Below are 14325 nucleotides of genomic sequence, written 5' to 3' on the forward strand. Positions count from 1 at the left end.
TATTTGCACACCCATGTTCACTGCAGCATTATTTACAGTTGCCAAGAGACAACCTAAATGTCCACTGACATCTGGATAAAGAAAATGTGGTACACATGTACAGTGGAATATTATTCTGCCCAAAAAAGGAAGAAACCACATCTGATAAAGGACTGTTATCTTAAATACATGAAGAACTCTTAATTAAAACTCCACAATAAAAAAAATAACCTGATTAAAAAGTGGGCCAGAGACCTTAACAGACCCCTTACCAAGGAAGTTATGCAGGTGGCAGGGGCGCCTGGGTGGCTCAGTCAGTTAAGCATCTGACTCCTGATTTTGGCTCAGGTCATGACCTCAGGGTTATGGGATTGAGCCCCACGTTGGGCTCTGTGCTCAGTGCAGAGTCTGCTTGTCCCTAGCCCTCTGCTCCTCCATCCACTTGATCTCTCTCTCAAATTAATAAATAAAATCTTTAAATAAAAAGAGTTATACAAGTGGCAAATAAACATGAAAAGATATGGGGAGCCTGGATGGCTCAGTCAGTTAAGCATCTGCCTTCCGTTTAGGTTGTGATCCAGGGTCCTGAATGGAGCCCTGCATTGCATCGGGCTCCCTGCTCAGCAGGGAGTCTGCTTCTCCCTGTGCCCCTCCCCCCAGTCGTGCGGGCTCTCTCTCTGTCTCAAGTAAATCAATAAAGTTTTCAAAAAAGAAGGAAAAGATGCTCCACATTGCATGTCATCAGGGAAATGCAAATTAAAGCAACAAGTTACCACTTCCCACCTACCAGAAGGGCCAAAATCCAGAACACTGACAACAAATGCTGACGAAGACATGAAGCAACAAGAACTCTCTTTCATTGGTGATAGGGGAAGGCAAAATGCTACAATCACTTCGGAAAACAGTTTGGTGGTTTCTTAAAAAACCGAACATACTCTTACTATATGATCCAGCAACTATGCTCCTTGGTATTTAGCCAAAGGAGTTGAAAACTTATGTCCACGCAAAAATCTGTATACAGATGTTTATAGTGGCTTAATTCATAATTGTCAAAACTTGGAAGCAACCAACGCACCCTTCAGTAGGTAAACAGGTAAAATAAACTGTGGTACATCCAGACAATGGCATATCATTCAGCACTAAAAAGAAAACTATCAAGTCATAAAAAGACATGGAGGAGCTTTAAATACCTATTACTAAATGAAAGAAACCAATCTGAAAAGGCTATATACTGTGAGATTCCAACTATATGACATTCTGGAAAAGGCCAAGCCATATGGAAATAGTAAAAAGATTAGTGGTTGCCAAAGGTTAAGGAGGGGGAGGGGTTAATAGGTGGGGCACAATGGATTTTTAGGGCAGTGAAACTACTCTATATGATACTGTAATGGTAGAAACATGTCACTATACATTTGTCAAAACCCAGAGGATATACAATACCAAGAGTGAACCCTAATGTAATTTGTGGACTTTGGGTGGTAAGAACATGTCAATAATGTAGGTTCATCAGTTATAACAAACGCACCACTCTGGTGCAGATGTTGATAACGAGGGAGCCCATGCTTGTATAGGGACAGGGGGTAAATGTACCTTCTCAATTTTGCTATGAACCTAAAATTGCCTTAAAAAATAAAGTCTATTAAAAAAATCAAGTGACAGGAATGATAAGGTAATAAGCTTTCTACAGAATGAGTACGTGGGCTTATATGGGTGTAGAAGTGGTGAAGGTAGTCGGTTGTGGATGCTTACTCCCCTTTTTACTTCCCTCTTCCATTGAACACATTTTGAAAGGATTTGTTGTGTCTCACCTTCTCCCCCTCCCCCATTTGTGTAACTGCACCACCCTATGTTTGGCCTTTCTTTTTTCTCTTGCCACCTTCTTGAAAAGGGAAATACAGTTAGAATAGTAGGCACTTAATAATGCTTTGGCATGAACATCCTTCACAACTTTAAGATCATGTGTACCTTTCATGCTCATGCTGTCAAAAATCTTAACCTCTCTCTCTGTATCCTACTTCTCACATAAAATGGGTGAAATAATACCTACCTTATACACTTGTTGTAAAAATTAAATGTTAATACTCTCAAAGCTCGTAGGACAGGTCTGGCATATGGCAAACACCCAAATATAGAGCTGTTATCATTATTACTGTTGTTATTAACTGATGTGTTTGTGCTCTTCATAATTGTTCATCCTATCAGTCAAATACATTTCCTTTATGTATATTCCTTTTCAGTGTATATTCCTTTAATCTTCCTTCTTAGTCTGCTCTGTAATCCAAGAGCCTTCCCCAATTTCAAACAATGTTATGAGAAGAAAATGTATAGATGCAGAGATGGCTGATTTAATTTTTTTGGTCTTTCTGAGAGTAAACTTACTTTTTCCTTTATGTTACAGGTGGTATGCAAGATTACAATTATGTATGGGCCAACTGTTTTGAGATCACATTAGAGCTCTCTTGTTGCAAGTACCCACCTGCTTCGCAGCTTCGACAAGAATGGGAGAACAATCGTGAGTCTTTGATCACATTGATTGAAAAGGTAAAAGTAGCTGACTGGAAGGTTGGGGAATAGAAATAGCGGATGATATAAGGGAGAAATTCAGTTGCATTGGAATAACAATCCTTAACAGTTCTCTTCCTCTGGAGGGCTTTCTCTGATTGTCTTAGAACATTATAGACTGAAATAATCAGCCAAACTTGTACTGTCAGGTTCTTACAATGTCATGTGATCATATTTGCTAGAGAGCCTTTGACCACTATATGAACCATGGACATCAGCTTAATTTAAATATCAGACAGGATAATATACGATTGAATATATCAGAAATTATTACTTAATGAGAAATTATTACTTGTTGAGAAAATTAGAAGTCTGGTTTGGAGGAGAGGGAATTTCAAAAGCATATTACTAGTCTACATGTCAGACACATATGACTTAAGTTTAAGAGTCAGTATTTTTTGTCTATATTTTATTTTCGCTTGGAGCATAGGAAAATAGAGAAGCAACCTTTTTTTTTTCTTTAGCAGTTCTAGCATCAATGAAGAGAGGTTATGCAGTCTACTTTGATTCATGTTTTTTTAGGTTCACATTGGAGTTAAAGGATTTGTTAAAGATTCAGTAACGGGATCTGGTTTAGAGAACGCAACCATCTCAGTGGCTGGTATTAATCATAATATCATAACAGGCAGATTTGGTGATTTCCACAGATTACTTGTTCCTGGAACTTACAACATTACAGCTGTTTCAACTGGGTAAGAATTTAGAATCTAAAAATATCAAGCCTCTATTTATAGCTAAGACAGAAATATAGTCTAGGAAATGTTATTTACTGTATCTGGCTTTATTTTTCCTTGTATTCTGATTTTTCCCTTTTATAGTGAAAAAATAGTATTGTGGAGTCTTTTGTGACATAGTCTAACAGTATAACTGGATATGAAGCATAATTGTAAAATTGTGAGGAAGGACAGTTTCAAACGCTTAAAAAGATGGTCAGCTGTGTAAAGCATTGCCTCAAAGCTAATTGAGTACAGAGTAGAAGAAACTCGGAGCTCTGGGAAAGACATTTTAAACTGATAAGAACAGATACTACACTTGATCTTAGCCAAAAGGCCGAGAAGCAATCTGGGAAAGACATTTTAAAAAGTTGTCTTAACATCAGCTTTCTAATATATGAAATGAGTGGTTTCTCACCTCCCCGGACTCCTTTCTGGAAGCTCAGTTTGCTAAGGATTTAATTGAAAATGTTTCATTTAATTTTGAACTTTCCTATTTACGAAAGTAGTTGGAATGTAAGTTTGAAAAGGCACAGCAAAGAATTGGACGGTTTATCCTTCTTTGAGTATTGTAGCAATGGTTACAGTGGGTTAATGACCTCCATCTTTCATATTACTCTTTCCTTTGCATGTAATTTTTGGTAAGCATTCTAATGTGTGGAACTGAGATGAGGGTGAGAGAAATAGTTCTTTAAAGACTTAATTTGGGATTCTCTGAGATCATATCCTAAAAGTCTTGAATTTACCCATTTATCTTTATTTAGTTTGAGTTTTGATAGACCACTAAGTGTAAGAGTATGAAAAGGCTATTGTGCTTTTATAATGTTAAAGCATTGTGTGTGTGAATCTAACTCCAAGCCACCTACTTTTTCAAAAAAATTTTTTTCAGGTATATGCCACTGACAATTAATAATATAATAGTGAAAGAAGGACCAGCCACAAAGGTGAATTTTTCCCTTCGGCCAACCGTGGCTTCCGTAATCCCTGACACAACTGAGGTGGTAGTAACTGTTAGCACAGTTGCTCTGCTTAATAATCTTCCTGGAACACAATCCTTCCACCAGCCAATTCAGCCCAAGGACTTTCACCACCACCATTTCCCGGATATGGAAATCTTCTTGAGAAGGTTTGCCAATGAATATCCTAACATCACCCGGCTTTATTCATTAGGAAAATCAGTAGAGTCAAGAGAACTTTATGTAATGGAGATATCTGATAATCCAGGTGTCCATGAACCAGGTAATTAGCATGGTCTTATACAGAATTTCAGTAGTGCCTTTCAGAGCTATGTACCATATTTCTGTGTTTCATCTAGAAAAGCACCTTAAGTATGTATAACTGAAACAAAGAAAATGTAACCAGGGGCACCTGGGTGGCTCAGTCAGTTAAGCGTCTGCCTTCGGCTCAGGTCATGATTCCAGGGTCCTGGGATCGAGCCCTGCATCTGGCTCCCTGCTCGGCGGGAAGCCTGCTTCTCCCTCTCCCACTCCCCCTGCTTGTGTTCCTGCTCTCGCTATCTCCCTCTCTGTCAAATAAATAAATAAAATCTTTAAAAGAAAAAAAGAAATGTAACCAATCTTTTGCGAGAAAAAAAGGAAATCCATTTAATAATCCATATTAGGCACAGTATTTAATATACTGCATAGATTAGATTTTTTTCTGCTAATAGTATTTTTATTTTCATATTATATGGCATGTGCATATCTGCGTGTGTGTGTGTGTGTGTGTATGCTTTGAGCCTCCTCATACGTATATATTGTAAGGAAGCTGCTTTATAAGATACTTTTTCCCGCTTCTTTTGCCAAAATATATCTTTTCTTAAATTTTTGGTTCAGGGTCTTACATATGTTGGGGAAAAAATAGAGTCCATGCTAAAATAAAAAGGAAAAAAACTCTTCCATGTAATTATTTTGTTTACAGGTGAACCAGAATTTAAGTACATTGGAAATATGCATGGAAATGAAGTAGTTGGACGAGAACTGCTATTGAACCTCATTGAATACCTTTGTAAGAACTTTGGAACAGACCCTGAAGTGACAGATTTAGTTCGCAGCACTAGAATTCACCTTATGCCATCCATGAATCCTGATGGGTATGAAAAGGCCCAGGAAGGTAAAGAATAGCTGTCTATTAATGCTTAACCTTTTTGATTATCATATAGCGTGATTATTTGGGAGTAGAAGAGAATTTGAACTGGTTGTTTCCTTGGAATTTATTATTTTGTTCTTATATAATTGTTCTGGCTTTCATATTCTTATAAGATTGGCTAGTTCATTCAACAGTTATGATATCAAGTTTATATTTAATGGAGTTCTCCACTTTGGTAATGGCTCTTATTTCCTAAAAAAATAATATAAGATTTTAATAAATTTTTCCATTCTAACAATAATTTTAAAGAACTTAATTATTTGATTAATAATAAATTAACAAATAACTTAATAAAATACATTTAATTATTTTTTTAAAATTACTGTTACATAGTAATTTCGTTAAATTATTGTATTGGGAACACTATCTCATACGTGAAAACTCAAACCAAATTTCTTTTGAAGCCAGTAACTCTAAATTGACTCCCAGTTGTGCTCCCCATGCATGCATATTATAAACCTGCTGAGTTATTGAGTACCATTCCTCTGCCTCCTCTGGGCCAGCCCATCTCTCCTGGGGCAATATAGTCAGCAGGGTCCGGGGCAACTTGCTTACAGGGGCCACTTTATGCAGAACGCTAGGAATGTGAGAATCTGTTTTTTCCCAAACTGTGGTTCCTTCCAGGCAATCATACCAGTGTGTAGAGTAGGTACCACCATATGAATATGCAACCACATGACTCTCACTGACTGAACACTGAGAGAATCACCTAATGAATGACCAGGTTAATCCATTTTTTATTATTCAGTTTACTTCGCTAGGGACCTTATTCTTTGTCATCCTCACAAATCCCTCCACCTTCCTCTTTTGAGACCTTTCTGAGAGATAAAACTATTTACTACTAGTGAACCCTCCAGTAGGTTTTTCTCATTCACTTGCAAATTTTTCTCATCACTATGATTATAATAGGATTCCCACTCCTTATTAAAAAGGAGTAAATTTAAATTCAACCCTTTCTTCATCAGGTTAAACTTCCAACTATGTTCTTGACTGACTACCTTTTTGTGATTACTTTAATGTAAGCATATCACAATTTTCTTCTTTTCATTTGGTCTGTTTCTTTACGATGTTTTAGTGATGTGTATATCAATACAATAGAACCTCCCTCTGATTAGTCATGTCCACTCAACATTGTGATCATGTCATTGTGTATGGATTATTGACAATTGAGCAGTACTTTTTTTGAGCCAATACTCTAATATAATTTATACAGTTGGATTTTTTCCCCCTCAAAGTATGAACAGAGGGCAGAAATGAAAGGATAATGGTTTTACCTTTCTGTTCAAAAGATCTGGAAGAGATATACTTTTTTAATGTACAATACCAGAAAATGTGTGTTTTAATCATAATGTGATTAATCATAGTGAAGCCTGATGTGTTCACATTTACCTTTGAGTTAAGATAACTGAAGTAGTATGTGTTGGATTAAAATGTAAATATGGCTAAAATTTAAATACTTTATCATACAGGAGATTCAGTAAGTGTAATTGGCAGAAACAACAGCAACAACTTTGACCTGAACCGAAATTTCCCAGACCAGTTCTTTCAGATCACAGATCCTACCCAACCAGAAACTATTGCTGTAATGAGCTGGATGAAGTCCTATCCGTTTGTACTGTCAGCAAACCTGCATGGAGGTAATAGCAACTTGATATTCCAGTAATTATTTCTTGTTGAGAGCATTTGAAAATCCTGGGGGAATGTTATCTGTTTATAGTCCTAGGCTATCTTAAAACGGGTATCCTATTATCGCTTTTACAGCAGACAGTTATAAAGATCTTTTCTCATTGCTTTTTAAGCCAATTTCCTGGCTATTTTCCCCCCTTCCTCTCCCACTCTTCCCCTCCCCTATACTCCCTCCCCACTTTCTTCTCCCTCCCTCCCTCCTCCCTATCTCTCTCTCCCCTTGTCCCTCTCTCCCTCCTCTCCCACCCCCCACACTTAGTTCTTCAAGTGTTTTATATTTATCCTTCACATGTGTTTTATATTTATCCCTCTCACTGGGAATTTGGTAACATCCTCTTTGTCATTCAGAAAAATTAAACACTAACAAACTGGAAATCTTTAGTCCTATTCTTCCCTAAGATTTAATACTCTTTTATGTAGGTTTATAAGACATTCTCTTATTTTTTTCCTTACTATGAATTTAACTGCAGCACAATGGCCTCATTCTCTTGTGGTGTTTGGGTTTATATACCTTCATATAATTCAGCAGGAGGTCAAGATTAAAAATCATCACAATGTCCAACTAGGGCTATATGACTAAGAGTGAAGTGTAAATACCAAAGAGAACTGAAAAAATATGTCTACATGTAAACTTGCACATGAATATTCATAGTAGCATTATTCATAATAACCTAAAAGTATAAACCCAAATATCCATCAACTGATGATTGGATAAATAAAATGTAGCATACTCATACAATTGACTATTATTCGACCGTGAAAAGCAATGAAGTCCTGATGCATTTTACAACATAAATGAACCTTGAAAATCTGCTAAGTGGTAGAAGCCAGTCACCAAAAACCATATATGATTACATTTTATGAAATGTTCAGAATAGGTAAATGCATAGAGATAGATAATAGATTTGTGGTTGCCTCAGGCTATGGTGAATAGTGGTGGGAGGAAATGGGAGTGACTGCTAATGGGTATAGGGTTTTCTTTTGGCATGATGAAATGATCTATAATTAGATAGTAATGATGGTTGTACAACCCTGTGAATGTACTAAACAACGTTGAATTATATACTTCAAATGGATGGATGTATGTTATGTGAATTACAGTTGACCCCTGAACAACATGAGGGTTAAGGGGGCTAGCCCCTGTGCGGTTGAAAATCCATGTATAACTTTTGACTCCCCCCAAACTTAACTACTAAGAGCCCACTGTTGGCCAGAAGCCTTACCGATAACTCAACAGTTGATTAACACATAATATTTGTATGTTGTATATATTATATACTGTATTCTTAGAATAAAGCAAGCTTGACAAAAGAAAATTTTATGTTACTAAGAAAATCATTTATAGAAATACATTTCTACATTTCTACAAAATCATTAAGAAATACATTTATAGTACTGTAGTGATAAAAATCTGCATGTAAGTGGATCCATGCAATTCAAGCCCCTGTTGTTCAGGGGTCAACTGTTCATCCCAGTAAAGCTGTTTTTTAAAAGAAAGAGCACAAGGTATTAGCACCAGGGGTAAGGGAAGTAATTTAGTGTCAACATATGTTGGAATATCTAATAAAGTATCACAGTTGAGATTTGATGGCATTTAGATTAACCTGCCATTTATTTTATTTTATTTTATTTATTTTTTATTTATTCTTTTTACCTGCCACTTTAGAATGACAGTACACACTTATGATGTTTATAATACTAGTTACATTCCAATGAAAATAATTTACAGATTTACACACGTGGTATCAAGACCTTGGCATGGTGGGAGATACATCTTAGTCATGTGCACTTGTTTCTTTGCAGGACATATTTTGCTGTAAACTTCCCTTTTATAACCACTTTTGCTGCATCCCAAAGGTTTTGAACCATTGTGTTTTCATTTTCATTTGTTTCCATGCACTTTTTTATTTCTTCTTTTATTTTCTGATTGACCTATCCATTGTTTAGTAACATGCTATTTAACCTCCATGTATTTGTGGTCTTTCCAGATCTTTTCTTGTGGTTAACTTCTAGTTTTATAGCATTGTGGTCAGAAAAGATGCACGGTATGACTTCGATCTTTTTAAATTTCTTGAGGCTTGCTTTGTGGCCCAATATGTGATCTATTCTGGAGAGTGTAAACATGCACTTGGAAAGAATGTATATTCTGCTGTTTCAGGATGAATATATCTGCTAAATCCATCTGGTCCAGTGTGTTGAAAGCTATTGTTCCCTTGTTGATTTTCTGTTTAGATGATCTGTTCATTGATGTAAGTGGGGTGTTAAAGTCCCCAATTATTGTATTATTATCAATTATTTCCTTTATGTTTATTATTAACTGTTTTATGTATTTGAGTGCCCCCATATTGCGTACATAAATTTTTTTTAAAGATTTTATTTATTTGTCAGAGAGAGAGCATGCACAAGCAGGGGGAGCAGCAAGCAGAGGGAGAGGGAGAAGCAGGCTCCCTGCTGAGCAAGGAGCCCAACACGGGACTCAGTCCCAGGACCCTGGGATCCTGACCTGAGCCAAAGGCAGATGCTTAACTGACTGAGCCACCCAGGCATCCCTGGGTGCATAAATATTTACAATTGTTATATCTTCTTGTTGGATCATCCCCTTTATTACTGTATAGTGTCCTTCTTTGTCTCTTGTTACAGTCTTTGTTTTAAAGTCTATTTTGTCTGATACAAGTATTGCTACTCTGGCTTTCTTTTGACTTCCATTTGCATGATAGATGTTTCTCCATTTCCCTCACTTTCAATCTGCAGCTGTCTTTAGGTCTAAAATGAGTCCCTTGTAGGCAGCATATAGATGGATCTTGTTTTTTTTCCATTCTGTCACTCTGTGTCTTTTGATTGGAGTGTTTAGTCCATTTATAGTCAGAGTAATTATTGATAGGTATGTATTTATTGCCATTTGATTACTTGTTTTATGGTTGTTTCTGAAGATTTTCTCTTATCCTTTCTTGTCTCTCTCCCATGGTTTGCTGGTTTTCTTTAGTGATATATTCGGATTTCTTTCTCTTTATTCTTTGCAAATTTATTAGTGGTTTTTGATTTGTGGTTACCATTAGATTTGTATATAACATCTTCTGCATATAGCAGTCTATATTAAGTTGATGGTTGTTTAAATTTGAACCCATTCTTTACTCCTCTCCTCCCTATGTTTTAGGTATATGGTGTCATATTTTACATTCTTTTATTTCATTAGTTCCTTGACTGATTTTTTTACAGGAATATTCATTTTTACTGCTTTTGTGTTAACTGCCTTCATACTGTCACTTTTTATCTCTCCTTTTTACTCAAAGAGTCCCCTTTCGTATTTCTTGTAGGGCTGCTTTACTGGTCATGAACTCCTTTCGTTTTTTTGTTCGTGTGGGAAACTCTTTATCTCTCCTTCCATTCTGGATGATAGCCTTGCCGGATAGAGTATTCTTGGTCCCATTTAGCACTTTGAGTGTATCATGCCACTCCTCTCTGACTTAGAAGGTTTCTGCTGATGGCTTTATGGGGTTTCCTTTGTATGTAACTGTCTTTTGTCTTGCAGCTTTTAGCATTTTTTCTTTATCAGTATATTTTGCCATTTTAATTACAATATGTCTTGGTGTGGATCTACTTTTGTTGATTTTGTTGGAGGATCTCTGTGCCTCCTGGATCTGCATATTTGTTTCCTTCCCCAGATTAGGGCAGTTTTTAGCTATTATTTCTTCAAATAAATTCTCTGCCCCCCTTTCTCACTTTTCTTCCTCTGGGACTCCTATAATATAAATGTTATTATGTTTGATGGAATCACTGAGTTCCCTAAGTCTAGACTCATTTTGCGTAATTCTTTTCTTCTCTCTTTTGTTCAGACTTACTACTTTCTATTACTCTGTCTTCTAGGTCTGTTCATTCCATCAAACATTTCATTTATTGACCCCTTTAACTCTTCTGTTATTCTTTATGTCTGTGTTAATGGTCCCATTGATGTCCTCCACTCTTTTCTCAAGTCCAGTGAGTATCCTTATGATCATTGCTTTAAATTCTCTATTAGGCATGTTATTTATATCTGTTTTGCTTAGATCTCCAGCCATGGCCTTGTCCTGTTCTTTCATTTGGGACAAATTTCTCTGTCTTCTCATTTTATCTAAGTTTCTGTGCCTGTTTCTCTGTGTTAGGAAAATCAGCTATATCTCCTATCTTGAGGATAATGGCCTTATGAAGAGGTCCTGTATTACCCTGCTCTGTGTAGCGTCCCCTCTTCCCCTAAAAGCCTGGTGCTTCTAGTAGTGTCTTCATTGTGTTCTGTGTGTGCTCTCCTGTTTTGTCCTGGCTACTTTATCCTTCAGGCCAGTTGCCTGCAGAGGCTCTCTTTGCCTGTTATGGGCAGTGTTTGGTCCCTGGCCTGAATGTGGTGAGTTTTAACTAAATATGCTCTGGTTTGCTTGTGAAATGAGATCTGTTGCCACCACCACTGGAACTGAAGCCCTACAGAACTCCCAGTTCAGGAGACGCACTGTGGGCAGGGGTTGGGCCAGTCTTCTGGGGGAGGGGGCCCACCAGGTTGGGACTCAAGCAAGCGAGACTGGGAAGGGTGGTTCTTCCAGAGTATGGAGGTGGGAAGTTGGGGGTATGGGGTATAGGGCTTGGTGTAAACAAGTTGGGTATTGCATGTCAGCACTGCACTTGTTCCCACAGGTGGCCCTGTGCTTATGCTGAGGGATGGGGGAGGGAGATAGCTCTGGCCAGTTTCCTTGTTCCTGAAGGACTATCTCCATGAATGCTGCCTCTCTGGGACACAGTCTGAGATGAGCAAGTAACCTCCCCATTGTGTGCCCCAGGTGCTCTTCAGATTGCTGCTTCCATGCTGTATGTCCATGGGCTGTTTCTCCTGCCTTCTCTTCAAGAGCAGCCCCAATGTCCTCTAAGCTCTCTCAGAGCCAAGCATGCTGACCTTTAAAACTACAGGCTTTTTTTTTTTTTTTTTTAAGATTTTATTTATTTAGGGGCGCCTGGGTGGCTCAGTTGGTTAAGCGACTACCTTCGGCTCAGGTCATGATCCTGGAGTCCCGGGATCGAGTTCCGCATCGGGCTCCCTGCTCAGCAGGGAGTCTGCTTCTCCCTCTGACCCTCCCCCCTCTCATGCTCTCTCTCTCTATCTCATTCTCTCTCTCAAATAAAAAAATAAAATCTTTAAAAAAAAAAAAGATTTTATTTATTTATTTGACAGAGAGATAGCGAGAGCAAGAACACAAGCAGGGGGAGTGGGAGAGGGAGAAGCAGGCTTCCTGCCGGGCAGGGAGCCAGATGTGGGGCTTGATCCCAGGACCCTGGGATCATGACCTGAGCGGAAGGCAGATGCCCAATGAATGAGCCACCCAGGAGCCCCTAAACCTCCAGGCTTTAAGCCTCACTGGTTGCAAGGACTCATGGAAGTCAGGCCTTTTTGCTTTCCAAACCAGTTGCTGTGGGGATTTGCTTTCCCCTGTGCATCCCTCTGTCTCTCGCCCTTCTCTGCAACCATGGTTCTCTTTCCACCCCAGTGGCCATGATCCATTTCTCTCCTAAACCGTGTCTCCACACTTCCTACCTTCTTCCATGTGGCCTCTTCTCTATGTTTAGTGGCCTCTTCTCTATGTTTAGTTGTGGAATTTGTTCTGCCAGTCTTCAGATCAATTTCTGGGGTATTTAGGATGATTTGATAGTTATCTAGCTGTATTCATGGGATGAGGTGAGCCTAGGGTCCTCCTATTCTACCGCCATCTACCTCTCCCTCTCCATGACATATTTTGTTTTCTCGTCATAAAATCTTTAAATGGGTTTTGAAATCGTAGCAAAGAAATTTAAAAGAGGATTTCTTTGGTGTCAACAATTTAGAAGGATTTTGAAAGACTATAGAGAAAAGTAAAATTCCTCCTTGTAAATTTTGATACTAATTTTTTTATTGAGGTGAAATTCATATAACATAAAATTAATCATGTTGAAGTGAACAATTCAGTGACATTTAGTACATTCACAATGTTGTGCAACCACCATCTCTATTTAGCTCCAAAACATTTTCATCTCCCCAAAAGGAAATTTCTTACCCATTAAACAGTTGCTCCCTATTTTCCCCTCCCCTTAAGCCCTGGTAACAACCAGTTTGTGTTCTGTCTCTGTGGACTTGCCTGTTTTGGATATTTCATAGAAATGGAATCATGCAATATGTGATCTTTTGTGTCTGTCTTCTTTCGCTTAGCATAATGTTTTCAAGTTCATTCATATTGTAGCATTTATTAATACTTCTTTTCTTTTTATGGCCAAATAATATTTCGTTGTATGTATATACCACAATTTATTTATCCATTTTTCCATTGAGGGACATTTGGGTTGTTTCCATTTGTTCACTATTATGAATAATATTGCTGTGAACAATGGTATACAATATCTGAGTCTGTGCTTTCAGTTCTTTTGGGTAATTCCATGTTGAGTGCTTTCTAAAAAAATTTAATTCCAGTGTAGTTAACATACAGTGTTATATTAGTTTCAGATGTACAATATAGTGATTCAACAATTCTGTACGTTACTCAGCGCTCATCATGATAAATGCACTCTTAATCCCCTTCACCTATTTCCCCCTTCCCCCCACCCACCTCCCCTCTGGTAATCCTTAGTTTATTCTCTATAGTTAAGAGTCTGTTTTCTGTCTGTCTCTTTTTTTCTTTGTTCATTTGTTTTGTTTCTTCATTTCCACATATGAGTGAAATCATATGTCATTTGTCTTTCTGTGACTGACTTATTTCATTTAGCCATATTTAGTTTTTGATGGAAATACCACCATATGATAATTGCATGTTTAGCTTTTTAAGGAACTGCCAAACTGGTTTCCACAGTTGCCATCCCATTTTACATCCCCAGCAATGTATGAAGGTTCCAGTTTTTCTTTATTTTTTAATTTTATTTTATTATGTTATGTTAATCACATACATTACATCATTACTTTTTTTTTACTTTTTTAATTGTTATGTTAATCCCCATACATTACATCATTAGTTTTAGATGTAGTGTTCCATGATTCATTGTTTGTGCATAACACCCAGTGCTCCGTGCAGAACGTGCCCTCCTCAATACCCATCACCTGGCTAACCCATCCTCCCACCCCCCTCCCCTCTAGAACCCTCAGTTTGTTTTTCAGAGTCCATCATCTCTCATGGTTCGTCTACCCCTCCGATTTCCCCCCCTTCATTCTTCCCCTCCTGCTATCTTCTTCTTTTTTTTTTTCCTTAACATATATTGC

The 14325-nt window shown here is 37.7% G+C and overlaps 1 protein-coding gene and 1 pseudogene across 1 annotated transcript in view; one reads left to right on the top strand and one right to left on the bottom strand.

The window, feature by feature from the left end:
- The window catches only part of CPD (carboxypeptidase D), a 79949-nt gene that overhangs the window by 26473 nt on the left and 39151 nt on the right, over nt 1-14325 (top strand). The window contains exons 3-7 of the mRNA XM_032428535.1: nt 2378-2520; nt 3064-3233; nt 4144-4493; nt 5175-5366; nt 6872-7039. Of these exons, the coding sequence (XP_032284426.1) occupies nt 2378-2520; nt 3064-3233; nt 4144-4493; nt 5175-5366; nt 6872-7039 (1023 nt within the window). The remainder of the gene's footprint in view (nt 1-2377; nt 2521-3063; nt 3234-4143; nt 4494-5174; nt 5367-6871; nt 7040-14325) is intronic.
- Nucleotides 3463-3603, bottom strand: LOC116647754 (annotated as a pseudogene).

The sequence above is a fragment of the Phoca vitulina genome, unplaced genomic scaffold (assembly GCF_004348235.1).
Source record: "Phoca vitulina isolate PV1807 unplaced genomic scaffold, GSC_HSeal_1.0 scaffold40, whole genome shotgun sequence".
Taxonomy (NCBI): domain Eukaryota; kingdom Metazoa; phylum Chordata; class Mammalia; order Carnivora; family Phocidae; genus Phoca; species Phoca vitulina.